This window comes from Ursus americanus, chromosome 16 (assembly GCF_024610735.1).
Source record: "Ursus americanus isolate L20-20 chromosome 16, mUrsAme1.1.p, whole genome shotgun sequence".
Lineage (NCBI taxonomy): Eukaryota > Metazoa > Chordata > Mammalia > Carnivora > Ursidae > Ursus > Ursus americanus.
This window is the reverse complement of record NC_142142.1, coordinates 54380638-54408010: the sequence shown is the minus strand read 5'-3', so window position 1 is coordinate 54408010 and position 27373 is coordinate 54380638. Positions and strand designations below refer to the sequence as shown.

Genomic DNA, 27373 nt, shown 5'->3' with positions numbered 1-27373 from the left:
GCCTGGATGCCAGAAAAGTGACCACAGCCTCACCAGGGATTCAGAATCCCTTCCAGGAAAAAGCAGCTGAAAGGATTTTCACATTTGCTTTTAGGAGATAAAAGAATTGAGCTCATAGCCCCTTCCCTTTTCTGTCTATGGTGGCTGGAGGGCTCTGGGAGGCCCAAGCAGCAGCTGCAGTTGGAAAGCATAGCATGAGCTTTGGCTCCAAGTCACGGGTACGTCCTGCAGGCAGCTGCGGGGCATTAAACCCCCACTTCCGGCCAGTTCTGTTCTTCAGCACTAGTTTCTTGCAACATGCATGTCCGTGTTTGTGAAAGACTGACCGGCCACTTAGTAACGTCACCATCAAGCATAAGCGGAGCGGGCAGGGGTGGGGGGGATTCTCCGTGGGAAGGACATGTAAGCTGCAAATAGTGAATATAAGGAGCAAGGGTTACAAGAGGCTGGCCCGCTGTTCCGAGGGCCTGAAGGGGTCTGACCTGGCCTGCAAGACGTGCCCAAACATCACTCCCGCCGAGCCCTGCCTCTTGCTTCCTGGGCTGAGCTCAGAATAGCGAAGGGGAGTGTTACCCGGAGAGATTCGGAGAAAAGGTATTCAGAAAACCGCACACTCTTTTCATAAAAAGCTCCCAGCTCCTGAAAGGCACTCAGGGAAGCTTATCTTTTTAAAATTTATTCAGAAATATTGCAGCAACAGCAGAAAGTAAGGAGCTCAGTGTAGGCGTTCTGAGATTTTGAGCAACTGCTAAATCCATGATCTCAGCAGACGTGGTTCCTGAATGAACCAGTTCTGGAAGGAGTCAGGACTGGGGACTGGCATTGTCAGGTCAAGACTGACAGCTTTCTGCTCCAACAGCAGCTGTGCCCCAAGTAAACTCAGAAGGAGCACCTCTGACCCTGAGAGCACCTTCCTCCTGGACCCTTAATCTGAGCTTCACTTTCCGTGCTTCTGGATTTTATCAGTAAAGGAACGGTGGCTCAGTTATGTGACAGAGAGGAAGGCCGAGATGAGGCTTCCTTTTGCGTTTCTAACCAGTACCTGGGGTCTGAGTACTGAATCAGGGTAACTGGGTCTTAGACTTCAAAGCCCATCCGTGGTTTTCATTCATTGCCGGTTCAGCCCTTACAAAGGTGAGGATTTCTTAAGCAGATGCTATATTTTAAAAGTCAGTGTTTAATTTAAAAAGAGAGACCTCCAGACGTTGTTGTTACCTGCACCAAGATTCCAAGAACCCCTCTGGAAAAGAGCAGCCAGCTGTCCATTCCTAGCAGGTCATGAATGGCACAGCAGCAGGCATTGCTAGTGGCATGCAAAGTCAGTTTCCTCAATCATCTCATGAAGTTATAGCCTAAAGGATTAAAAAACCAAACTTCTAAATAAGGAGAATCGTGGCAGAGCCTTAGCGCTGAGCGCCTTTGTCAAGAACTTAAGTGGGTTAAGAGCTCAAGGGATACACAGAACGTCATACTCTCATGAAAGGTGGCTGTTACGGTCTTTCCTGTACCCTCGTGACCTTCCTAGAAGAGCTGAAGTGAGGGCCTAGCCCAAGGGGGTGTCTGGACCCATCCTGAAGAAGGCTACAGTTGGGGGGCTGGCTCCAGCATCTTCTGCTGCCATGCCAATACTCACTCACTCTACTAGGAAGTGAGGGCACATTTTAGGAAGGACCTCTCTGAGTTCTCAGTCCCCTTCCTCAGAAGGCACCAAAGTTGTCCGAAATTAGGTAAATAAAATCAGCCATCCATGTAGCTGCATGCTTACACCAAGCCCAGGTTGGTATTGGTCTCTGACACTGGCTCATCTCGCCCACTGACTGTGCTTTCCCCTCCTATGATGTTGGGGTGCGGATGCACACCCTGATGCCGTGACACTGGAGTTAGGCCCTAGGAGCACCGTCACCCCAAGGGGGAGAAAGTACAGGCTCAATAAACTGTCATACTGAACAGAGAGTCATGGCTGTCAGACACCCCCATATCTCCACCCCTCTTCCCCCTTCCCCCCACCCCCCGCCCCTGTTAGGAGGCAGTGGGTGAGAGCCGGTGCATTTTGCATTAATCGCTTGAAGTTCCTTGAGATGTGCCAATAATGGGGTTGCTTTCTTGGTTCCTTAATAGACTTATCCCCATGCAGGGGCATGACCATGTCAGAGTAGGGATGAGCGGGTGAAACTAGCCAAAGCCACAAATACCTCAAAGAGTCCTGCTTCTGAGCTGCCATATTAGAGAGCCTGGCTCACCTGTTTGAAGATCCCTTTCTGTGCGGTTCCTAAATGTGTGTGAAGGTAACGAGGAAGCAGTGACTCCAAACAGATAAATAGAGCTCCAGCCTGGAAGAATGTCCCTGTTTCATGTATTTTTAGGCCGGATGTCTGCATGTTGTCATGAAGCTTTTATATGGAAAGCTCACAACCTCTGTTTGCCTCGGGAGGCGCTGCTTCCCAACGAGAGCTGCTGAAGCCCTAAAGATGTGATGTGGCCGTTGTTACGCGTTCTTTCCTCCATGATCGAGCCACACACCTTCAGAATTTCGTTGCCTGAATGTCGCCTCTTAATTCGCTTCTGAACCACGAAGCAAAATAGACAATTTCTTTCAGGGTGTAAAGATCATGAAGGAGTCTCTACTTTTTGAAAGAGGCATCTTGAAATTTTTGTCTTCACATTTTGCCCCCTAGATGGCACGTTCCAAGTATAAACTAAATGCATTCTAAAACACATAGAACTCCGTCCCTTTGCCAGAATAATATGGACAGTGATGCAAACAATTCAAGCCAAAAAAGTACCAGAGAAAGAAGGAGAGAGAAAGAGAGACGCTTGCACCAGAATTAACCAGACCATCAGCTCACAGTGAGTTCAGTGGGCGCCTTGCTCTGATTCCAGTGACATTCTGCTCGTGTGGTTCAATGAGATGCTTCATCTGGAAGAGAAAAGGAAGACCAAACCATGAGTGCGCCAAGGCGATGCTGGTGACAAGGTGACGTTCTTCCAGATTTTCATCTTGCTCTCAAAGGAGACTTTGTTTTATGATTATTGATGGGACAACCTCTGAATATTTGCCAGTGAAAAACTAAAGATCTTTTCAATGTCCAGAATGTCTCAGTGCACCATTTCTAATGGTCCTCTAAGCAGGAAGTTGGGTTAGCGCTACTTTATTTAGCCCCGGTCTCTTCAGCATTCCCTTCTTCTGAGAGAGAGTGAGCCTAACACTCAGTGTTACTTGCGTTGGTCTCCACACTCACAGCAGCTCCGGAGAATCGCCTTCTGTAGAGCTCTGGAGGGCAGCAGTGGTTGTAGTATCAGCTAGACGCCCAGCAATCCTGGACCTCAGCCAGCAGTAAACGGCAAGTGGGACAGTCATTTCTGTTTCTTTGGAACTTGAGATTAGAGAGTGAGGCATACAGGCTTTGCTGTGAGTATGTGCCCTGAGTGTAGACATAGGCCTGTCTAGAAGCACATACAGACATCTATCCCATGAAGAGCCAAAGCTGCCTTTTTCCCACGTTCACCTTAACCTGGGGTCCAGGCTGCCTTTCCTCCTGATATCTGAGCCTGAGGACGCAGCTGGTCCCGCTGAATTGGCTCTTTGTTCGGGCAGGGTTGGAGTCTGTCACTGCTCCTGGCCTAGTCCCTGACCTGAACGCAGGGCTTTCAGGCACACAGGCTCCCGGTTCGAAGTCAGGGAGCCCAGCTGTCTGCTGGTCCGTGGGCCACCTTCCTCCTCGCCATAACCCGCTTCAGCTTCGGCCGCTGACACCCCCGGGTCGGCTCTTCGATTTTCTCATTCAGTGTCTGTCTGCCTCAATGAGCTTCTTTCCCTTTTTTTTTTTTTTCACTTTCATTTTTCTTTCCTCAGCGGCTCCTGCTAGCTCTTCCACCCCTGTTCCATTGTCTCCTCCAGATAGTGAGTATCATTTTCTTCATCCATCTCTCTGCAGGTTGCTTTCCACCAGCCACAGTGGGTCTGCGTAATGTTATCTCCTTCACCAGGTGATAATTCAACTGTTGGCAGAAAGCAGCACCGGGTTTTAGAGAAGCAAATGAGAAAAGAAATAGGCTCAGGGCCTCCCAGATTCACAGGAGGCAACACTCCCCCCGAAGAGTAGGCAAGTGACGGGCAAGGCTCTGGACAAAAAATCCTGCAGTCAGGCTTCCCGGGGCTGGCACAGTCCAGCCCTGTCCTCGGGACTCTTCGTGGGCTGGACCCGAGCTGACATTTGGAGAAACCAAAGGAATTTGCCAAGAAAAATATCTATTCTGCAGGGTCATAAGAAATGCTTTGGGGTGTTGTGTTTTCACCCTTCATTTTAATTGGCACAGTTGGATTCAGACATTGAAATTAGATAGTGAGGCCTGTAGCTCTTGCTTTCTCCATAAATGCATACTTGTCTCGTAAATATTTGCGGGAAAATAAACAGTGTCTGCTTGCAGATGTGCCTGGCGGTAGGCGCTTCGGCAAATTATTTAACCCTTCGCAAGTGAGCCGTCTCTTTCTCTTCCATAAAATAGGATGAGTAATCGCCCTTCTCCCCCACCACCCCACTAAAAAACGTTACAGCACTTAGCAAGCTGTGTCTACCCACCCCGAGGCGGGACTGCTAAGCCTGGCAGTGACGTCGCCTGGTCAGTCTCCAGCCTCGTCATTCCTGACTGAGCCTCTCTGTCACTTACGGTCTTGTTTCATTTGGCCTCCCTGCCCTTCTGTTCCCCTGGGGACTCGGGAGAGAGCTTTGTGCCTGTGACTCTTTGGAGTTTTGAGCCCAGCTCTCGGAGAAGGACGGGCGTGGAGAGCAAAGGGAGACAGCAGCTGCGTGAGGCCCGAGGTGTCAGTGCGGCAGGTGCTCAGGGGGCGGGCAGGGCGGCACCACCCGCCTGGCTCAGGTGCGGCCGCACTCTGGGCACAGCCTCAGGGGGTGGGGGGGACACTCCAGCCCTGGGCTCAGAAGCCCCCTATTGCATCTGTTTGGCTTAGCAACAGGGTCACCACCCCCAGGTAGTGCTTTCCAGGCTTGGGAACCAGAGACAGCCTTAGGTTCAAATCCCGTGTCCGCTCCTTCTGCGTCCGGCTGAGTGGCCTTGAATGAGCCACTCCTGGGCCACAGAGTCCTTATCTCTCTGATGAAGGATAGATTCTACCTCTCTCGTAGGTATCTGTGAAAATGAAAACAGTGCCCAGCACAAGGTAGCTGGAACTTGTGGTAAGAATAAATGAGGGTTATGTTATTTCTTGCCAAAGGAGAGTAACTTGTCAGCAAAATCTCTGATTTCTTTAAAATATCCATATTTCTCTTGATAAAACGGGGAAAGGACCTGAGAGAATATCCCCTTCACCGTCTCTTTCTTTTCTTTATATGTATCTCTGTGTATCTGTGTCTATATGTAGGCACATGTACACACTCCTATATAAACACGTGTATTTACTTATGAGTATAATTTGTATCTCCATGCTCTCCTTCACCTTTCTGTGCCCTGTCTGCCCTTCATGTTTCCATAGCAACCTGGCCTCTTCCTGCCCTCACAACCACAGAACCGGCTAGTGAGTACAGAGTTATGGCGGCTCTTGGCCAGATTGCTGCGTGTTGCTAAGCTGACTTCTGGGTCACAGTGCTGCCTTTCCTTGTCTCTTGTATTAAAAGTAACAGTTGTGAATGCATGGAGGCTCTTTTCCTAGTGTGGTTTCCTAAGCATGCTGTCTGCGTGGCCAAGAGAACAGACCCAGCACCATCACAAGGGCTGGGATGATTATTTGAAGAATACGCTGCGTGAAGAGTTTTCCAAATTTCCCTTTGTGTGAAAAACAGAATAGGATTAGAGAAACACTAGGGAGACAAAAGAAGAGCATCTCCTCCCAGCTTTTGTTGTCCCTCCCCTCTGAAGCGTGCACACACGTACACACACACATGCACAAGTCGCCAAGACTGAGAACAAGGGAAGGAATAGAGAGAATGCTGCTCGGGGAGAGGTGGAGGGTGCAGCAGAGAGGGGAGTCACGGCTCGCTCCTGACAGCGTGCCCTGCTTCGTGGGACCTCGAGGCAGGGCCCAGGGGGCATGAGGAGCGCACAGAGTGCACCAGGAGGGAGAAGCCTTGCAGCCCTCCTCCTCAGCGCCAGGAAAATGGCAGCCCCAGAACACGTGGCCGGGCCCGCTCAAGTCTGTGTGCTGAGGGTCCAGATCAGAGTTCTGGAATTCATCTGCAGAGGGTAGAGTCGGGGCCAGACTTGTGGAAAACATTACACTTCATTGCAACGGTGACCTGGTTCAAGCTAGCCTTTATAATGCTCTAATGAGGTGAGCTTGTGGGTTAGGCCTGAAGTCCCCAGTCAGCAGGAGCCTCCGGGCGCGCACGTGTGTGTGTGTGTGTGTGTGTGTGTGTGTGTGTGTGTGTGTGTGTGTCTGTGTGTGTCTGTGTGTTTACAGTGGTGTCCACAGCCGTGTGGGGGTTTAAGATTTATAATATTTCTGAGCACACAGAAAAAAATGACACGAGCAGTAGTCAGTGGGAGAAGGCAGAAAGCAGGTATGTGAAATACAGCTCCTGCTCTGCTCCCTGGGCCAAGGGTTCTGATACATAATTGAACAGAGAAGAAAAGAGTTTCCTGATTCTGCGTGTTGCATGAAATGATTCTTTTTTCTACTGCAGAGCATAGCTGAGGGTCTGCTTTCTTGGTGTTCTCTGTGTGTGTGTGCTGCAATGAATTTTAATTCCTGATGCTTTGGAGGTTTCATTTTGTCAGCAGAGTAGAGCGGGTAACAATGAACTGTGCTCGCATGGGTTTCACGCAGAGGATGGGTTTTTTTATTTTGGGGGGTTTTTCTTTGGTTTGGTTTGGTTTCGCATTTGGGAAAGGAATGCAGTTAACCCTTTCTTCTTCAAACACTCCCTTCCAGCTTGGGACAGTGTGTGTACGAGGCAGACTAGGAGAAGGCTACAAAACGCATTTGCACAGCTCTGGTCATCTTAACGTGTCTCACTGTAGACTGGTCTTCCCTGGAATCTTGAATCCAGATTTTTACTTAAAGAGGAATTAGGTGTTCCTCCCCAACATATGTTTAATTTTTAAACATCAGACATTTCTGTCCACAGATAAGATGCCCAGTAGCGACATCAAAAGAGAAGAAACTTTGTCTTTTTTTTTTTTTTTTTTTTGTACCACTTGACTACTGACCCAAATTGTCGGTCCCAGTGAACCCTGGGGTGTAAGGAAAGACAGTCACAATTGGGCAGCAACACAGGCTGCTGAGCTGATTATCAGGAGCATAATCGTGTACAGTAAGGAGAAAGGTAGCACGTGTGACTGCAGCGGAGCAGCACAGTAGCTAGAAGCGCACAGAAATCCATCAATCGTCAGCCAGTCAGTAGTGTCGAAAGTAAATATCGTCTCCTATTTTTGCTAATGTGTGTGTGTTGATCCATTTATAATCATGAATGAATGAAGGTATCCTAGATAAGATCAAAAGAGAAACCGATCAGTTGTATATAATCCCCGCAGGGCACCGTTGGTTGGAACCCTCCAGAGCCTGTGCAGTGTGCGACAGTAAGGAAGACAGGTTGTATCAGCTCACAGTGGCAAGGGGTGTGTAATTGGGCTACAGCCTTTCCCCCGCATTAGTTTTAAACAGTGGCGTACTTTGGACAGAAAGGTACCTCCACCTCCCTTCTTTGCCCTTCTTTCAGCTTCAACCAGCAATAGCCTGAACTTCCCCTTGGCCCGTGCAAGTTAAGGCGGGAAACCCAAAATGCCTTTTGACAAGGCAAATCATTCAGTAACAGATTACACTATAAAGACAACATAGGACAAAAAGGAATGTAGATAAAGCCCGACAAGGAAATCATCTTTTTAATTGTCAAGGTCAAATCCATATCTTATCAGTGCAGCCACAAGTCTAGAGAGATAACTGTATCCACAAATGTCCAAGCATTTGTTCAATGTCAGAGTCTTAGCTCATGGGGACGGGTTCAGTTTCGCTGTTAGGTGTTGACAGAGCCATCATCTCGACCATCAGAAGGAAACCTGTTCCCTTCTGCACTGGCCTCCACCTTTGTAGGTGTCTCAATTGGGGTATCTCACTGGGGGCTCCAGGACAATGTGGGTAGATGAACAGGAAAGTGAGAAAGGACCACCAGGACTGCCTTCTCTGGCCTGCATCCCCCAAAACCTTATTCAGCCCATGCCCCCTCTCCTCGTGCACCACAGGACAGGAAATGGCTTTTCTCGATGTAATGTAATATTTTGTTCCTACAGGGCACAGTCTTGAGACTTTTCCTGCATGACCCATGTTCTCTTTCATTGCGCTTGTTTCCCAAGGATGCCGAGACGTTTCTGGAATCTGTGAATAATAACTCGCTTTTTTTCTTTTCCTTCAACAGTCTCCTGGATTGACTTTGACATCAGGGTCCCGACAGAAACACCTCCCTATTTCCAAACAAGTGTACATGCTCCTTGATGTATTAATATGCAGTGTTGCAGCTGTATCTAATGCTTATTGGTGTCGTTAACCAAATGCTCTTTATGATTTATTATCCTTCTATTTCCGGGCAGTTTGACTGTCCTCCCAATGTTTCCTATATATGCTGCTAATTTAATTTGATTTCTCCTTTTATTTAGTCTGTGATTTTGTTGTTGATTTTTTCTCCCTGCCCATTGTTTACATCAGTTTTTAATTTTTTTGTATTTTCCATGTGACCTCCTCCACTTTCCTTTCAACCAATCATGTGCGTGCGTATCATGTGACTTTGTCATGTGGCTTGCATGGTGCTGATGATGTCGTCCACGCTGGTGAACAGAAGGTAAAACTCTTTGTTCTGATTAGGGAAATAAACCTGGGACCACAGCCTCGCACCTAGGGCCCACTCATTTCTTCCTGTCTCAGATTTCCCAAGTGAAGCCGTTTGAGAGATTTCCTCTCGTTCTCAGTTCACCTCCAGAATTCATCATTCTTTGCAGCCTTGACATAACGATTTGATACAATGACAGCCTTTGGTTTAACATTTCAGTTCAAGAGACTCGGCCCTGCAAACTGCTATCTACATTAAAACCACATTTGCCACGGCACAGTTTGCAAACTTGAATTTTTTCCAGATAGTTCGTAAAAATTATTTCCCAGAAAGCATTTTTGCAAATTATCTTTGTGACATTGTTGTTTAACTTTATCCAGTAGTCCTGAAAACCACAGTTGCTCTAAAATGAGTCATTTCTGTGAAAATGTGAAATGTATCTGTTTACAACACTGAAACGCTACAGAGAGAAAGGTATCAATTGCAGTGGTTCTGTTTGCTCAAAACCAAAGAGAGTGCTTCATAAAATTCATGCAAATTGGGGATTTACTGAAACGAGAGATTTAAGAATTTGGAATTAAAGCAGTTTGGATTGTTGATGTGTCACTGTTTAAGAGTGACCCTCCCCCTGGAAAGAGGGGGCAGGAAATCAAAGCAGAAGTTGGCAGTTACCATGACTGGAGATCTCTTTGTAATCGAGAAGCACATGATTGACCCTTACAGCAAAGGAAATAAAATTATAGCCTAATTAAGCGCAGAGCGGTGACAAAATAATTAGTTCATATTGTGACTGTCACAACCTTGTGAAAACATTTCTCGCTTACCATAAAGAGAAAAGGAAGCCTCTACTCACAGCTTCCCCACTATAAAATCAAAGACCTATTCAAAACCTGCCCTGGGAGTCGTCATCTGCATTCTGTTCTCTTCTAACTGAAAATTGTTACTTCGGATCACAACCTGAGACACACACGGGCTGCACTGATCACGAAAGCCAGACTAACACCAATAACCGCCCAGTGTGCCCGTGCATGCGAGGGGTCCCCGTTTGGCCTCACGTCTCTGAGGAACTGATTGGGCGACATCCACACGGACAAAACCATCCACAGCTGTCTCGCATGTGTGTTCTCTGTTCCTGGTCCGTCCTTTCGTTTCGTGCCCCCACATGTGTGAGCCCTGCGGATGCTTCCCTCCTGCTCGCCCTGCACACTGACCACCCCCGAGGACGTCAGCTTTCTGGCGTGGCCACTGTGCTCCTGTTGAATCCCATTTACAACCAGACTCCTGGACGAGGTCTGGGGTCAGAGCTGTCTGTCATTTCCAAAAAGATGTTAGATGTTTGATGTTTACACTGTGCGAAATGAAGTTGGGGTGTCCCCAAAGCAGGGCAGTATCTGATGTGCTAAGAAATTTGACCTGCCTTGAAAAGGCAACCTAATCTGTGAGTCGTGGGGCAGACAATATTTGGAGCCTAAGATTTTCTAAACTCCCAAGTCTCACCCAAAATACTGTGGTTTCATTATTCCCCTGTGGGGGACCGTGTTCTTTTAAGACATGAGGTGATGGCTCCGAGGCTAATGTACTAGGGAAAACCTGGGAGCTTCCCCCTGAGATCTGAGGTATGAGCAGATGTGGAGTTGAAACCAGTTAGTTTTTTCTTAAAAACAAGTTTGGTCATTTCTGTGCAGTGCTGTAATGCAGGATGAAGCGAAGCCTCACACGAACAAGGCTGACACTGACCCACACCTCTGAAGAGAGATCTCTTCCAGACATTGTAAGCAAAGCAAGAAATGTTTGAAGATGTTTCCTGCAGTTGCCCTAGAAACGCACCTTAGCAATGGCCTTGGGTGTCGGTAAAAGTGTGGCCAGTGCTAAAAAAAATCACTTAAGTGCCTGTCGAATTTGGCAGCATGATTACCCCCTCATCAAACCACATTTCCCTTCTGTGACAGACACTCTCTGGCCATTTGCAAAGGGACAGGCAGAGGACTTCTTATTCACATGAACAGCAAGCCACAGGAAATGGCCTTTAATTATAAAATTTAAGGGAATGGAGAGGTCAGGGCAAATAAAATTTATGGGGGAGAGAAATAAAGGTTAGTTAAGAATGTGATTGCCTCCTTTCTCTGGACACGAGTAGGGCTTTAAGGAGAGTGGGGCCTAACTGAGGAAGGTTCAGATGAGCAGGGAGACTCTCCCAGGAGTGGGCTTGCTGTGCCAAGCTAAGATGCCGAAGTTTACTTTTAATATCCTGGCACCTGGTCACGGCCCAGTCTCCTTCCTCCAGTGACTCCCATCAGCCATGAGGACTCTGTGTAAATGGGCCTCCTCACCCTCCCCACCACCAGCATGCGTGCGATGAGAAGCCTCCTGCAACCCTCTGTCAGTGTGCTGCATGTCTGAGCATGGACCCCCGCACCCCCCCCTCCATTCGTAATGATCTTCTTTTCTTTAGCTACTGACACTGCCTCTCCTACTAGGACATGCTGATTCTGATGAACTAAACTCCTTAACACCCACTCTTCCTTCTTAGATTGAAAACATCACTAACCACCCCTTCCACTCCCTCCTTTATTTTTTTACAGCTGTGTGTCTGGATTGCCACGGGTCTCTGGCAGGTCGACACAGACTTTTCACCAAGGGTTCTGCTCTAATTGCCTTTATTCCGAAGGATTCCCTGCACTGGTGGTAGAGAGCTAGCGTGAAGGGTCTGCAGAGGGAGGCAGTGACGTGTATCGGCCCGAATCCTGGGTGCAGAGGTTGGGGGCTTTGGAAAGGGCCCAGTTCCCTAGGGCTTAGCAGTGTGAGGGCCGAAACCTCCCAGGAGCCTCGTCCTTCTTTATGAGTAACCTGACGTCCGTGAAATAGTGTCGAAGATGTGCACAAAGCCCCTTGTGGCCTGGGAGGCAGGAGCCGAGTTAATTGTTGGAGGTTATTTCGGTCCTAACTTCCTCAGCCTGGATCAGCCCCATAACCACAAGCCACACCTTCGTGGTCATATTTTCTTTTTAGGATGATGAAACAAAGATAATTGATCAATTAATCTGTTGGTGTTTTCATGACACCCATGAGAAGGGACTTGGCATCTCTGTGGTTCAGTCTGTCAAAGTTCATTTGTTGCTGTTTCATTCATACCCCATGCTGCCATCAGCCTTCCCACCCGCCCCCCGGCTCACACACTCACATTCATAATCCCCAGGGAACCTGATTCAAAAGGAACGTGTAGGCCAGATGCACCCATGACCGTGGCCTCAGAGCGAAATGCCCTTTCAGTAAGAGCCATACTCACTCGCCGTGTCCCCCCGTGTTCCCTGGAGCCCGTGACCAGGATAGCAAAGAGTCAGGTCATGCTAGCACAAACAAATTCTTAACGAAGAGGAAAGAACTCAGGAGAAAAGGAACACTTGACTCCCAAGGCCTGCTTTGGGGGACCAGTGTTTAGGACAAATTGAAACCCATGCAGGCACAGTCGGCCGCTCAGTGGGACTGTCAGAAAGCCCCCTTAGCACCCCTAGAATAGCCAGGTAGGCCATCAGAGGGCACATCACAGGGAGTTGGAAGGTCCAAGGCACATTGGATTCATTTGTTTGGCAAAGATTTTGGTCTCAGGAAGGACAGTTAGCAGGCTAAAAACTGCAAATCCTGATTCCCTTAGGTAATTTGCCCATCCGCTACGGACCAAACTTCTAACCTCTTTATGTAATTGCCAGTGTTCCTGAGTTGGAAAGATCTAATAGGCTTCATATTTGAACAGCCAAATCATACATTTTGGGCTCTTCTAAGCAAGTAACAAAAAGGCATATGTACGTTTCAAATTGGTTTCAAATTGCCTGCAGGAAGTAATTCACAGGGAACAGGAGTTAGGATACACAAAAGTAACAGTATTGCGATGCCAGACAATCCCATTTGATAGAAAAAGGGAAAGAGTCCGATGCAAGCCTTACGTCCTTCACTGGTTTGTACTCAGATGCCCAAAACTCTGTGCAGATGCCTGTGGGAGGAGACAGCAAAGTGGATGAGGAAAGGGTGTGGGTCAGGCCTCCCTCAGCACTTCAGTCAGAAGAGAGAATTCTTGGTACTTGGGCATTTTTGAGTGAGAAGTAGAATATTGTTTTCCTTCTAAAATTCACAAACGCTGTCCAAACGCCCTGGGCTTGCTATAATTTCATTATGAAATTCAGGCACCCAGCAGTAAGCTTTCTGACCTCAGGGCTTAGGCTGACGAGGGGAAGGACATGAAGCCGACTCCGATTTTAGGGCACAACAGCACAAAAATTACAAAGAACCTACAATCCACAAGGCCAGAAATACACATTTCAATTACGATTTCTAGGAGGAATTTATAAGACCTGTCTGTAACATTTCTGATTGTATGTGGTCTCTATGGTACCTTCTTGTTTCCTTGCACACATGATTTACATGCTTCTAGCAAAGACCAGGGCTGCCTGATATTTTATATTTGTTATCGGCAAGGTTTATTTTTAAGGTGCTGTTGGGTTTTTTTAGTCTTTACATAAAATATTTGGGGGGGAATCTGACTCATGGCTGAAGCTAAATTCGGAAGGTGTAATTAACCCCAGGGGTTTTCTTGGAGCAACCTGCCGATCGCTGCTGAATTGCAAACCAACATTTACAAATAATTACAATATTGGTTTTGCTGAAATTACCCATAATGATTTCAATCAGAGCAGCCATTTCAGAACACAGTGCACATTGGGACCCTCTAAATAATTTCCTCTCCTAATGTGTTCAGTAAAGCCGTGAGCCTCCCAGATGCCAAGGCCCCATCTCTCCAGCATCGGCCCCCCTTCGTCAGGCGTGGCTGGAGCCTTCTTGCTGAAAGCTCAGGAAGCAGTCCCTTTAGCCTATCTTTAGTCCTTACAAAAACTGACACGGGGAACATTTGAAGGTGGATACGGCAATTCATTAAACAAATATTGCTCTTTCTTCACCTTTATGTGACTACAGCAAGTTCCAGAGCTACGAAGTGGGTCTGAATCCCTCTGGTGCTGGTTGATGATAATCTTCCTGTAGAAACACTGTCACAGGAAGGGCTACGTTTCTGTACGAGGGCCCCGCCATTTTTTAAAAGGAATTGATCATAACTAGGTTTTTTTTTTCATTTGACAAACAAAACCTTGTCTTGTTTACCTTTGAGACGCCAATGCCTAAGTGACTACCTGGTACCTAAAAGGTGGATACTCGGTAAACGTTGGTTGAGTAAATCATAGTTAAAGCGCTTGAAGTGATACACCCCTAAATATTGCATGATATGCTCTAAATTCTATGAGAAAGTAATACAACCATGTCAGAAGAACGTGGTCGTCACTCTGATAAAATGATAGCAATGGGTAGCGTTCCAGCTGTGGTCAGTGTTAGAACTGTGTTCTAACCGTGGTATAGCTTTTAGTGATTTTTCTTTGATTCTGATTCTGTTTTTTTGAAACACATCCAAAGATGAGACTTGACTACTTTCATAGGGGTTGTTGGTTTCTGCAGAGATTCCTTGGCCAGATTTTTATTCCTAGGTCTTTGAAGACAGTTGGGGTCTCTTTTCAAAGACACGACTTTTGGGGAGAATAACTTTTTTAAATTGTTAAAAAAAAAAAAAAAAGGTCTACCCTGTGCCCTAGAGATGTGGGATCACTGATCTTGGGGTTCCTCTCACTGAAATTGGCCGAACATCCTTATTTTGCGTCTTTCACAGTGTTGTGAAAATAGCCAAGGTGTTCTTAGATAGTTCATCCTGACGCAGTGACCATCCTCGGGTCACAGCGCTGACAGAGTGAGAGGGGGCCCTGGAGAACGCCTAGCGCAGGGTCCCTACTCTACATTTGTGCATAGTGAGGCAGAGGCCTGTCTAAGCATTCCATTTTACAGGGGTCCCCACAAACATGAAAGGGAGCGCCTCTTCTAAGTAGATACTCCCCCCAAAGCAAAGGCCTTGGGGGAAGGACTGGGTCCTTGCCTGGTGAGTGTGTTGGAAGGGCCATCGATGCTGCCTCATTCCCTCCTTCTTAAGGCAAATAGACCATCACCGAGTCAGTGTCGCAATTCCAAATATGGAAGTCATCGTTCATGCCCATCCCCGTTCTGTCTCGGGCCACCAACCATCCCTGTGTGCCTGGGACTAAGGGTTTTCTGGAGTGCAGGACTTGCAGTGCTGACACCTGGGAAAGGCCCAGGCCAGCCAGGGTGAGTTGGTCACCCTGCTTCAGAGATTAGGATTGGAAAGTTCCATGCCTCATGCTCCCAGTTTGTTCAGCACTGGTGACTGCATAGACCTGCCCCGCTCTGATGTAGCCTCCCCCTGGTTTGAGTTTCTTCGTAGCACTGGATATTTATAATGATATCATTCATTACTAAACTTCTGTCTAAGACTTAGAACAGTCCAAAAGAATTTGAAAAGTGTGTCTGCCTTGACATCATCTAAACCAAATTCCGAAATGTTTTCCACTGAAGAGTTGGGACCAGTGTCTAGAGAGTGGCTCGAAAACAGGACAAGTCTTTGCCTAAAACCTTTTCTTGCCTTTTTTAATTCTTGTTTCTCATTTTCCTTAATCACTGATTGAGGAAAGTAAAGCACAAGCACAACTTTTCCTAAATCCTTTCTCCCTCGCACATGAACGTGATGCGTCCTCCCTGTTGCAGACCCCCTGCATCCCCGTCACGGTGGCTTCTCAAGCATAAACATGCACACGGGTCACCTGGGGATCTTGTTAAAGTGGAATCTGCATTTCTAACCAGCTCCCTGGTGGTGTGTGTGCTGCGGGCCCAGGCCAAGTAGCCAGGGCTGTCCATGAGCTCTCCCTCTCTGGTTCCTTCTTGTCGCAAAGGGAGGAACAGGACAAGCAGCCATGGTGCGGTTCCCAAAGTAGCTGAATGAGGAGGGTGGGCTCAGTGGCTTTGCCAGCAGCCTTCTCACAAATGGCCAACGGTACACTTGGGGGTAATGAGGTCTGAAGCCTGGTGACAAACCTTTCTGGGTTTTCGGTCACATGTCTGATTCTGTCCTCCAGCAAACAAGCCAGGACAACCCACCCAGAGGGTAACTGTTTATAGGCTCTCCCAAGTTTCCGTCTGAGGCCATGAACTAGACACAGAGATGTGTCCTCGGAGGAAGTGCAGGGTCCCCATGTTTATTGAATCTTCATTTCAACTTATATCAGTCTCTCACCTCATTGTTTCCAGTGTCCACTAATGACACAGTTTCTCTTAAAGTAAGTCAGCGTCTTACTCACGGAAGAACCATCCCAGCCCTGGTAGTTAGTCCCGTACAAGCCCATCTTCCTTCTCTACCTTGGCTTCACAAGCCGAGCGTAGACTGCAAATAGAGACATTGACTTTTCTCTGCTGAGAAATCCTAAAGACATTTCTTTCCTCTCTCTTCTCACAAACAAAAAAACTTTAAACAAGGTGCCCAGGATTACCACTCAGGCGGTTGAGCCACAAATGCAGGGTGCTTGCTTACAGGAGACTTGCCCCTGGCTACGTGTGGGCTTTATTTAAGCACAACTGGAAACCTGTCATGTTTCTAAGTGAATCTAAGTAACAGAATTTAATTCACGGAAAGCCGGTCACAAGAATCCACCCCTACTAGGAATGTGGGTCCCCTGGACCCCCAGGACGAATCACGTATCCAGGAAGAAACTGGTTGCTTTGAAGAATTATCATATGGGTGTAAGTTTCCTTCTTAAACACTTACACACATTTTCCTCTATTTCAGTCTGTTCCTCAAAATGTTTCAGGCTCATCACAGTTAAATCTCCAGTTGTAAGAGCAGGCAAAAAGGAAATGCAAGCACTAGTGAGAGACATTTAAAAAAAAAAAAATCCTGTTTCTAAAATGGTAAAAGGACTGTTCTACTAGGGAAGGTTTCCGAGAACATTCCCAAAAGGCACTCCCAGTTTGGGGCTAAGTCTGAGGCATCTGTGGAACCCGAAGTTTTATATTTATTGCTTTTTAACCATTTGAATTTCTGAGAAAGCAAGAAAAAAGCCCAACCCCACACTGTCACTATATCCCATGCTGACGGATTGGATTTTCCTTTTGTGGGTGAAAATGTCACATGAATTAACTGGCTGTTTCAGGGGAACCCAGCGCACCTAAGCTTGAGGGGCAGATGGGCGAGGATGGAAACTCTATTAAGGTGAACCTGATCAAGCAGGATGACGGCGGCTCCCCCATCAGGCACTACCTGGTCAAGTACCGAGCGGTGAGTGGCTCTGGCCCCGTCTTCACCCCCACTTCTGCAGCCCTGACACCTACCTTGTTGGGGCAACAACCTGCAAAGCCCAGGTGGGATAGAGTCATTCTGTGTCTTGCAGATGGCTCAGGGGCTCTGGTCAGGGTTTTAAGTCCCAAGTTTGACCTACAGCCATCGGGCCATGTCTGCACTGGGACCATTTTGAAACCTCTAATACGATTGTGATGGCGACAGACTCCTCTCGTGATCGATTTCTCTGCTTCTTGAACATTTCTGCAAAGTGGTATTGCCATTACCCAGTACTTTGTGCAAATAGTATACTGATCTCTCATGATCAGTGCGTTTGATAAAGTGTGTGCAGTGGGCCAGGCACTGCAATTACGTGTATTGTCTCCCCACAAGAACCCTACGAAGCTGGCCTTAGGATTCTCTGCCCTTTACGGAGGAAGTAACGTACCCAGTCAATAATGCCTGATCTCTCACAGCTGGGTGAGCAGAGTTTGAATCCAGGTCTGTCTGAAGACACCGGGCTCTTCACCCCTGCCTTGGGCTGCCTTCCCGTCCCAAACTGTGGTCGTTCCCACCTGCCCCTCAGACCCTCCCTGAGCTGGTCTAATCCTGCTCTCAGTGAGCTTGGCCCTGAACCCTTTCTTCCTGGTTTGCTCACCATCCAAGATTCCTGTCATCCCACTTTTTATCTCCAGCCCCCAAAATGAGAATCACTCTCACTTTTTTTGGTTTTAGAATGACACTTGGCCACTGCCAGCCACAACCAGTTGCTGAGAGATCTAGAGGCAGCGTCTGAGCGCTGGGAATAGCCTCCGGCTCGGATTTCTTACCCGTAGGAAATAATGAACCAGAGAGCAGTTTTCTTACCTCAAATAGAAAGGGTTTTTCAAGGAAGTTGACTTCTCCTTCTCTTTGATCAGCCCCCACTGAAGTGATGTGTGAGCCCTTGCCTGGTTAGGCTTAATGGAGAGTCACTACAGCACAGAGCCCTACCAGGCACACTTCCCAGCTGGTGGGCAGACCTGTCATGCCACTCAGCCCCTCCCCGGTTAACTGTGAAGCCAGGCATGAGGCTGACGTCAGAGGGGGAGCCTCTGTGAACTCCTTAAGGCCCAGCCTAGAGGCACGGCTGTGTGAGAGGCCCCTGTGGTTCCTCGCTGTGGAACAGGATACTGGGATTGAATGGTGGCCCAGCACAGCCCACAGGAAGTGGACAGCGGGGTCGGGTGGACCATCTCTGGCCCTTGTTAGGCCGATGTGGCCCAGACAGACATGGGATCCAGTTGCAGCTTTACCACTTACCAGCATGTGATCTGAATAGGTCACCCAGTCTTCCAAAAACCTCCATTTCTCTATTTGTAAAATGGGAATAAAATAGATTATCAACTTATTGTAAAGATCAGTTCTAATATAAGCAAAGAACCTGAAATGTGCCTGCCACATGGAACCCCTACCCCCACCCCATAATTACAGTAATCACTGCTAAGATGACACCCGGGTCTGGAGACACCTCCCAGACGAGGCCACCTCACATGTCAGTTTTCCAGAAGAGCCACTGTGGCTGTGTCAGGCAGGTCTGCCTTAAAAAGACAATGGGGACAGAACACTGAGATATGTTAGATTTCAACAGCCTTACCTGCCTTCTCTTCTACTTCAAACACTTGGTGTTTGCTAAATATTGTTATTAGATATTATTAGTATTTTTGTGTAGCATAATATTTGCTTTATATTATGGTTACCTCTTTTATAGAGTTTACCAAGGACAGGAGCCTTTCAGAAAAAGAGAAGACGTAGACAGCTGAATTTCTTTGTTTTAAATTGTTTTAGATTAAAACTGGGCCAACAGTGACATAGGGCCAAGCGAACGTGCAGCCTGATAAAACCCTTTACAGGCTGTTTGTAGGGATACAATGAGAAAATTGTGGAAAGCCTTTACTACGGGGCCAGGAGCATGGTTGGTGCTCAACAAATGGCAGTTTTTATTGTTGATAAAATGAATCTCTGCAGTGTTCCTGTGTCAGGGAGGTGAGTCACACAGCTGAGTGTGAGCCACTTCCTGAAATAGGACAAGAAGTATATTTGACGTATGGCTCTTCTGGGGCATCCATGTGCCCATGCATTCCAGAATGTTCTTGGGTCTCTGGGCACCCTGACAGCGATGGGACAGGACATTGGAAGGTTGGCCCTATACCACCTGCCATCTGCCACTGTGCTTGCGAAATGCGAGGTTGACCTCTTGACCTGCATCATCCTTAGGGGTTTTCAGGCTGGTAAAGAATGAACACCCTGTCCTATCATCGTTTTTTATTATTTTGCACCAGTAATTGTGACTCCCTGAAGCTCTTCCCGTTAGCTGGTCTCACCGACATTTTCATCTAAACTGCCCTGGTGTCTTGTGTCCTTCCTGCCGGTTTCTCCCAGAAGCTGTCCTCCGAGTGGAAACCAGAGATCCGGCTCCCGTCTGGAAGTGACCACGTCATGCTCAAGTCCCTGGACTGGAATGCTGAGTACGAGGTCTACGTGGTGGCTGAGAACCAGCAGGGGAAGTCTAAGGCGGCTCATTTTGTGTTCAGGACCTCGGCCCAGCCCACAGCCATCCCAGGTATGCCTGCCTCTGCTTTCTGTGAGTGTCCCGCTTTGAATTAATGCCCAGTGCCGCACCTCCTAATGTGCCTGCACAGCCCTGACAACTTGCTTTGCTTCCAGCCATCCTCACGATCGGTTGCCCATGCAAAGCTTAGTTTTGCTTTGTACCTATCTGTGCAGTGGGTTGAGATGTACTGGACCCCCAGGAAGGCTTGGCCAAGCATCCTGGGGCAATGGTCCTGTGTCATTCAGCCCTGAAGGACTGATGCTAAGCCCGTCCGCGGGACCCCTCAGATGGGAAAAACCCAGCTCCAGCCAAGCCTTGGCAGCTGGTTGAGTAAGGATCTTTTTTTTGAGACCTTATCTACGCTCTGCCGTTCATACAAGGACCACCTAATTGTGTTCGAGCGCTTTCTATTTGATGCTTGCTTACTGCACAATCATGGTCAAAATCTCTTCTCTGTGGGGACCCCAAGAGAAGGAAGAGACAGTGCCCAGTTAGTTAAAAGTCCGATCTTCCAAGGGCCTCTCCACTGCAACAAAGATTAAATTGAATCGCTTGAAACAGAGAATGTGGAGAGAGTAGATGCTGGCAAACCCCACGCTGGAGACCATGACAGGAGCAGTTCTCCTAGGAGACACAGACCTGTCTCTAGGGATCCAAGACCAACTCAAGTGTGGGAACAAAGTGAGAGTTCTGCTTGCTGGCCCAGGCCCCTTGTCGCTGATGGTTAGTCTCCTCATTGACCAAACCTTCAGAGCAGAAAGGGATCTTCTGTGCGTTTCCAGATCAGCCCAGTGCCAGCCACAGGCAGGAGAGGTGAGCATTGCAGCTGCAGCCCGTTGAAAGGGGGTCCCATAAACTCTGCTGGTTTCAAGCGTGGTAGGAAGATGTTCCAGTCTCCCAGCTGCCTTGGTGTGACCCCGTCAGGCCTGTCCTGTCTCTGATGCTTGCCTGGGCACTCTGCTCAGTCGTCACAATAGCGCCTCCCAGCGGGAGGGAGACCAGAAAGGGTACGGCTGCCTAGGACGCGGGCCTGCCTGCGCGTGCAGGAGCCAGTTAGCGGAACAACAAAGTGAGGCCAGTGTATGGATCCCCACGGTTGAGTGTGCATGAATGTGTGTGTCTGACAGACATGTGGGGGCCTCCAGGGAGCTGGCCAGTGGGCCTTAAACCACAGATGAGACATGTCGATTGGTCTTACCCTCTGCCTTGTCAGGGAGGCCCCGTAGTGCACATGGTCAGCGTGAAGGCCAGGCACCCGGGCGTGGCTGCCAGAAGTGTTCTCACTACTGCTTAACACCATGTCCAGAGGTGGCCCTGCCGTCTTGTGCCCCTTCTTTCTTTGTGTTCTTTGGTCCATTTTCCATTGAAATCAACAGTCTGGAACGTGTCCAGCTCTGCTCAGCCTTTATGGGACACTTAGGAGCTGGGGGAGCGACAGGCTTGAGTAACCCTTTTTCAGCGAGAGATTTCCGACCGCACCTGTCGCTGGCCTAGGCAACGTAGGCAGGCCGCTTGGACGCGCCGTGTTCACGTGCTGAGTGCTGCCCCTAGCATCAGCTCGTGGGGCTGGAGCAGTTGGGGACCCTGTGAGTCAGATATAGAAATAGGAGAAGGCCTTGTCCTCTAGGGTGCTGCCCTGCAGAGGTGTCAGAGTCCTTCTTGTTAAGCTCCAGGTGCCCAGGGAAGCCGGAGAGGGTTGGAGGGACTGCTCACCTCCCCCACGAGGGCTCGGTGGCTCTACCGCACGCGTCTTAGGAGGAGGTGGCTCTGTGCTTGGCTGGACTTCCCTGGCCATGGTGTTGGGACCTGTGTACAAAACCTGCGAGTTACAAGATGTGCGTTCATGGTGGGATTGTGTGGTCAGGGGGTGGCAGGAGGTGAGGGTCGCAGATGAGTTTGTCTTGAACAGCGGGTGTGGCTGGGGGCGTGGCGCCCGAGGAGGAGGAGTCTGGTCTATCCCTGAGCCGCTCATGGTGCTTCTCTCCTGCTGCGTGTAGAAAGCTCTAGAGGCTAGGAGGCTGTGGATAGGCTCCTTGACTGTTCCTAAGAGGCCTGACCTTAGTCAGAGGTAACACCCTCCTAATCACACTCTTGTGTTTGACTGCAGAGGCTCTGTTCTCTCACTTGAATTTCATTTGCTCGCTGACCCCTAACCCCTGACTTCGCCCTGCTGTGCTGCTTCTGGCCTCGCTGAGCTTCGGAACTGGCCTTACGGGAGTGATACCGTACTGAACTCTTCTCTAACCTTTGTCAGTTTAATTTACTAAGTTGAATTAACCTTTGATTCTTGCGTTTTCTATATTTGACCTAATTTTTTTTCTTTTTATCTATTTTTTTTTCTCTGTTTCTGTCTCTACCTTCTCTTTCCTTTTCCCCCCTCCCCTCCCTGTGTCTGTCTTCACGCATCTCACCTTGGACGTCCGTCACTGGGACATCCCCACTGCCACATTTGTTTTCAAACAACCCATTCTCTCTGGGCGTGCATTGCTCGGCCCTGCAGCGACCTTGGGAGGCTGCTCCGCGTCCTACACCTTTGTCTCATTGCTTCTCTCTGCAGTGACTCTGCTTTTGCTCTGTTAGGGACATGAACACACACACACACACACACACACACACACAGTTCAGTTTGCTTAAATGCCCAGTTCCTCTGAGAATGATCAGTGCCCCCTTTGGAAGAACCTGTCAGGACCGCCACAGCCACGCCACCAAGCACTCTGTGTGGAAGAGGAAGGTTTGGTGATGGGAAAAAGCCGGACCTCCAGACATTTTACCATTCACAGATCTCTCGTGCCACTTCACAAGGAGCTTGCCCCTTTCTAGTGGCAGTTCGAAAACACTTGGGAGCGCTTTTCTTTAAACACTGTTTTTAAAAAGCATTATGCTAGGTTTACAGAAAAGTTTCGCACATCTGCTACCTGTTGGATTTTTTGTTGTTGTTCTTACCTGAAAGTGATGCAGCAGAGGAAAATGTCTAAGTGCCTCCTAAAGTTTGCATCAGATTGTTCGAATCGCCACGTGCTCCCCACCCCATTCCAACCCCGCGCTCCTCCTCTGACCTTCAAAACGTAGCTGGCTTCGCCTGTGTTGACGTGCCCGTGTCAGAGAGCCAGACCACTGGGCTGCACCCGAGCATTTTGCTGACACAATGGGCAAAGTCAGTCGCCCGTTGCCCATACAGTGGAAGAAATTGGATTTGTTAGGCATTTTCTGGGGCTGCTCAGATGTTCTGGGAGGCGCTTTGGTCCTGGTATTACAACCAGCAGCTTATGCTGGTGCTGCCAACAGAGCCAGCCTGTGATGCACCCGGTGCCCGTCAGCTTTGTAAGATGGGTGTCCCCCCATCGGGGTGACTTGGGCTGCCCAGCAGCGAGCCACAGGGCAGCACAGAGCCTCGTGTCTTGGGGGTTGTGGTCCGACAGTCTCGCATACACATCAGTCCCCAAGTTGGACGTACCCACCGCAAGCCAGGCCCAGGTCATGCGCTCCCCACCCCACACACACTCACCAGAGCAGAAGGGTGGGGACAGGTCCCTCCTGGAGTGTGCACACACTGTGACTGGGTCAGCCTGTCCTACTTCCCCAATCCCCAGCCCCCATAGTGGTCAGTGGCTTTAGTGACATTTAAAAAATTCTGGTGACCACCAGGTGGTCCTCTCTGCTGTCGGGGGCACGCGTCTGCGCATGCCCAGGAGAGGAGGTGCCGCGTGCTCACTAGAGTCTCGCTCGGAGACTCAGCTGGACCCTGCCCAGTAACACTGTGAGCTCGGGGACGGACCTTCCACTGAACGAGACCTGCCTCCATTGTGGTCCTGTCATCTACATATCTCATCTCTAAACATCCCACAGAAGTTTGAGTTTTGTTCTTGTTGTTTATTTTTTAGTTCTGTTTGTTGTGTTTTTTTTTTTTCTTAATTAATGTTTGAAGACTAGTCTTTCCCTTTGGGAATCCCAGCGATCCCGTCTGCGGGGCAGAGCTGCCCGTGTGGGTTGGCCCAGGCCTGTGTCCCCCAGCGCTCACCATTGAGAGGCTCATGTGCAGACACTGGAGGCCGCACTTTTCCCAGCAGCTCAGGCAGGCAGTGCCTCTTGCCCCAGCCTTGTCTGTCCCCCAGCCCCACCTCGAACCTCTCCCCCTGGGGTCCCTGCCCTGCCTTCACACCAGCACAAGAGAAGCAGGCGTGGTTCTTAGGCATGAGGCGGAGCGTTGAGGAGAGACACGCGGTGCTTCCAGGCCTGGCGTAAGAATCCCAGGTCAGTTAGCGAGAGCTCTGGGGAGGGTGAGGGAAGGAGAGATCTGTCCTCACGCAAGTGGCCCGTCAATGTCCTCCTGGCTCCTGGCATGCTCTTGATATCATCTTGGGCAGGAGTCCCATGTTCACCCAGGAGGGCCCATCTCGGGGGTCTGCCCCAGCTTGGTCCCAGTCCCACCCACACGGGAGGGCCGGTGTCAGTGTTTCCGAAGGGACTCATGGAGATCTAGCCCAAAGTGTAGGGAGAGCTGACATGGCCCTGTCCCCTCAGCACACCCCGGGCGAGGCGGGGCCTCAGCCAAAACTACGTTGGGGTCGGTGCAGGCAGGCCCTTTGTTTGTAACGGGATGCCTTTCGAGAGACAGTGTGAGGGCGCGCCCACTCCCACTGGACGCCGTTCTCAGTGACGGCTGTGGCCCCCGGCCCCACCAAGCAGTCCCCAAGATAGCGGCCCTTCGAGACCCCGGCGGGAGGAAGCACTTGCCACCTCGCTCAGCTGCCCCCGCCGCGCCCTGCCAGCGCTGCCACGCTCCACACGCCGCGGGGTTCCTCTGCTCACTTCTGAAATATTTATACGGCAGGTTTGGATCACGTTTGTTACTAATAAGAATGCTAACACTGTTGTGTAGATAATCGGCGAGGCCTTGATGAAGTTTACACCTCTGCATTATTAAAGGAAATAACAGTCCACGTGAACTCACCAGCGTGTTTGATTTTATTGAATAGTTGTGTGTCCTACAAAATGTCAGAAGCCCTTTCCTGCCACCTCACGTGTACCCGAATAACTGATTACCCTAAATCGCACCCCAGACTTAGCCTGCTGCGTGGCGTTCTAGCAGAGGAAATGCTTTCCTTTCCTGATGAGGAGCTGTGCATTTTGCTCAGCTGCCCTGAGAACTCCTGGGGGTCATTGCCTCCTTGGACGTTCCCCGTCCCCAGCAGGCAGGGGGAAGGGGCAGTCCCTTTGCAGAAGCAGGAGGTGGTCACTTCGGGGTCAGAGGCTCACCGTGGGCCACCAGATACACAACTCTGTAGCTAGGGCGCCTGATTTCACTGCTCCCATTAGGACCCCGCAGCAGAGGCTGCGCTGAGTGACCTGGTGATGGAATGTAAGAGAAGGCTCTCATTGGCAAATCCTGTTCTGTTCATAATCACACTTAGTAGAACACTTCCCGAAAGCCCTTGAGACTGGCCATCTGTTTAAGAGTGGCTTCTGGGAAGGAGCAAGCAGACGTGTACGGGGTTATGAGTAAACCAGAGTCCCAGCTCCGTGGGAGGGGCCCCTCTGCTGCACGGAGAGCCCGTGACACAGTGACTCAGGCCCATTTGGCGTCTGTAGAGTGTGAGACCCGGATTCCCATTTAGAGGCATTGAAGAAAGAAAGATGTATGTAGGTCTCCGTCTTGGGGCAGCCAGGTCCCTGTTCAGTGTCAACCTCTTGCATGCCAGGAACCACAGAAGATGGACAGCCCCACTTCGTAGCATCACCGTGGAGTGACTCTGACCCTGGAGGTCATGGAGGAGCTGCTCCCAAGAAACTCTCTTTGCATGTGCGTTTGTGGATGGGTCAGTCAAGGCAGGCCAGTGGCAAGGTTGGGCAAAGATAGACCCCTGGAAGGTTTCCCTTTTACAAACTCTTAGCTGAGGTACAGGGGCTACCCTTGGTCCTTCCGGCTCTCCTGGACTGCAGTCCTGTATCACCCCCGAGAGCTAGCGGGTGTCAGCTTGACTTCAGTGCACTTCCATTCATTTCCTGGTGTTACCTGGTTTACAGCTGCTTTTCGTAAAAGCTACGCACACTCTTTCTCTAGCTTGAGGAGCACCTTACTCCGTCTGGAAGTCGAGACTCTCAGAGGTGAACTGGGTGGTCCTTTTTCTTCCGGGGACAGTCCTTGCTTTCTCTCCATCCGTTCAGTCTGCTAGGTCAGGCCACGCAGTGAGACTGCAGCTGTTACTCATTGTACAGCAGGTACAAGAGGACCTCAAGCTGTAGTGTGTATGAGGGCCACCCAGGCCGCTCCCCCTAATCCTGATTCCTGAGCCTCACCCCCAGAGATTCTGCTTGGGTAGAAGTGGGGAGCCCCAGAGTCTAAATTTGAAGCACCCCAAAATTCTGCCGCAGGTGGACAGACATTATGCTAAAAGATGTTTATTTTTCACACAAAAATAAAATCACAAGAATGGGTGAATAAAAACAGGACCTCCTGAGTGATGCAGTCTTCCAAGAAAAAGTCCTTCTCAGCACACACTGTGCAGGGGGTCCGCACCGTGCGCGGGGTGCTGCTGGACGGCCATGTGGGACGGCGGGCTCCTGTGGTTGAGGAGAGCTTGGAGACGCCGTCCCCCCAGGCCTGCCCCTCATGGGGACCTTTTCCAGAGCATTACAGTATCTGTCAAGGGGTCGTCCAGCCACCGCTCGGCTGCCTCCAGCCTCGGGAGGCTTGCCTGCCAAAGCAGCTCCTGCTCTGTTAGTTCTTTCTCGAGGGGAGCTGAAATCTACCCCGGGTCCTCGAGTTCCCATCCAGTTTCCATCCAGCAGTGATGCCGAACAAGACTACGTCCGTGGTCTCACAGCCCACCTGTGAATCTCAGGAGGTGGCGCTCTCATCTCCAGACTCAACGCCCACTCATTTTTTCTAGAATATTCTTTGAACATTTCCTACCAGTTAGGTTGTCCTAGTAGCTGGGGAGACATAAGACAGAGTACCTTGCAGAATCTTCCAGAAAGGACAGCCAAATAAAAAGCATGTAAATGAACAGAAAATGGCAGATAGAGGTAAAAAGAGAAGAAAACAGGTAATACGGTAGATACTGGGCAGAGGGGCCTCACTAGATAAGAGATCAGGGGACGGAGGGAGAGGGCTCTCTGACAAGGTGACCTTTGAGCCTCGGCCTGTAGGATGACAAAGAGCCACCCAGGAGGTTATGGGGCTGGAGTGTCACAGGCAAGGGGTCAGCAAGGCACTGAGGCAGGAATTGGGGGGGGGGTGTTCAGCAGGTAGAATGAAGGCTCTGGCTGGAGCACAGGGAGCGGCGTGGAGGGCGGTGCCACGGTCACAGCAGTCAGAAGAGTGGCAGGGTCTACAGCGCGTGTAGGGCCTTTAGGGCAGGACGAAGAGTCTGAATTTTGCCTCCGATAGAAGGGAAGACCACTTCCCTTCTTTCTGTCTCATGTCACAAGGGTCTTTGTATCCTCCTGGCCCTTCCCCTGTGCATGCTCCTGGTGCTGGCCTTCAGAACCAAGGCTCCCCCCGCCCAGGTCCGGCGAGCCCAGAGCACAAGCCGGACAACTGCTGCCTCTCACAGACACAGAGACACGGCAGTGGTGTGCCATCCTCTTCGGAGATAGGATGGGTCCCCGAAAACCGCACTTATGTATTCACCTCGGAATGCGCAGTTCATACCACTGAGTCTGAAAACACGAACATTGCCCCTCACACAAGTAATGTCAGCTCCTTCCTCGGGAAGCAGGCACTCAGCACTGTGGGGCACTGATTCAGGAGGCAGCAGTGGCTTCCAGCCCAGTGTCACAGGCTAGAGAGAA

General features: G+C 49.7%; 1 protein-coding gene across 16 annotated transcripts in view; it reads left to right on the top strand.

The window, feature by feature from the left end:
- Nucleotides 1–27373, top strand: part of NCAM1 (neural cell adhesion molecule 1) — a 291276-nt gene that overhangs the window by 255911 nt on the left and 7992 nt on the right. For 4 of the 16 annotated variants that reach the window (XM_087868431.1, XM_087868430.1, XM_045797799.2 and 1 more), the window contains 2 exons: nt 16862–16986; nt 19411–19588. In XM_087868431.1, the coding sequence (XP_087724557.1) occupies nt 16862–16986; nt 19411–19588 (303 nt within the window). Of the gene's footprint in view, nt 1–3853; nt 3902–5491; nt 5534–16861; nt 16987–19407; nt 19589–22079; nt 24526–27373 lie in introns of those variants that run through there. The other 12 variants (XM_087868429.1, XM_045797796.2, XM_045797798.2 and 9 more) reach the window with 6 other exon arrangements.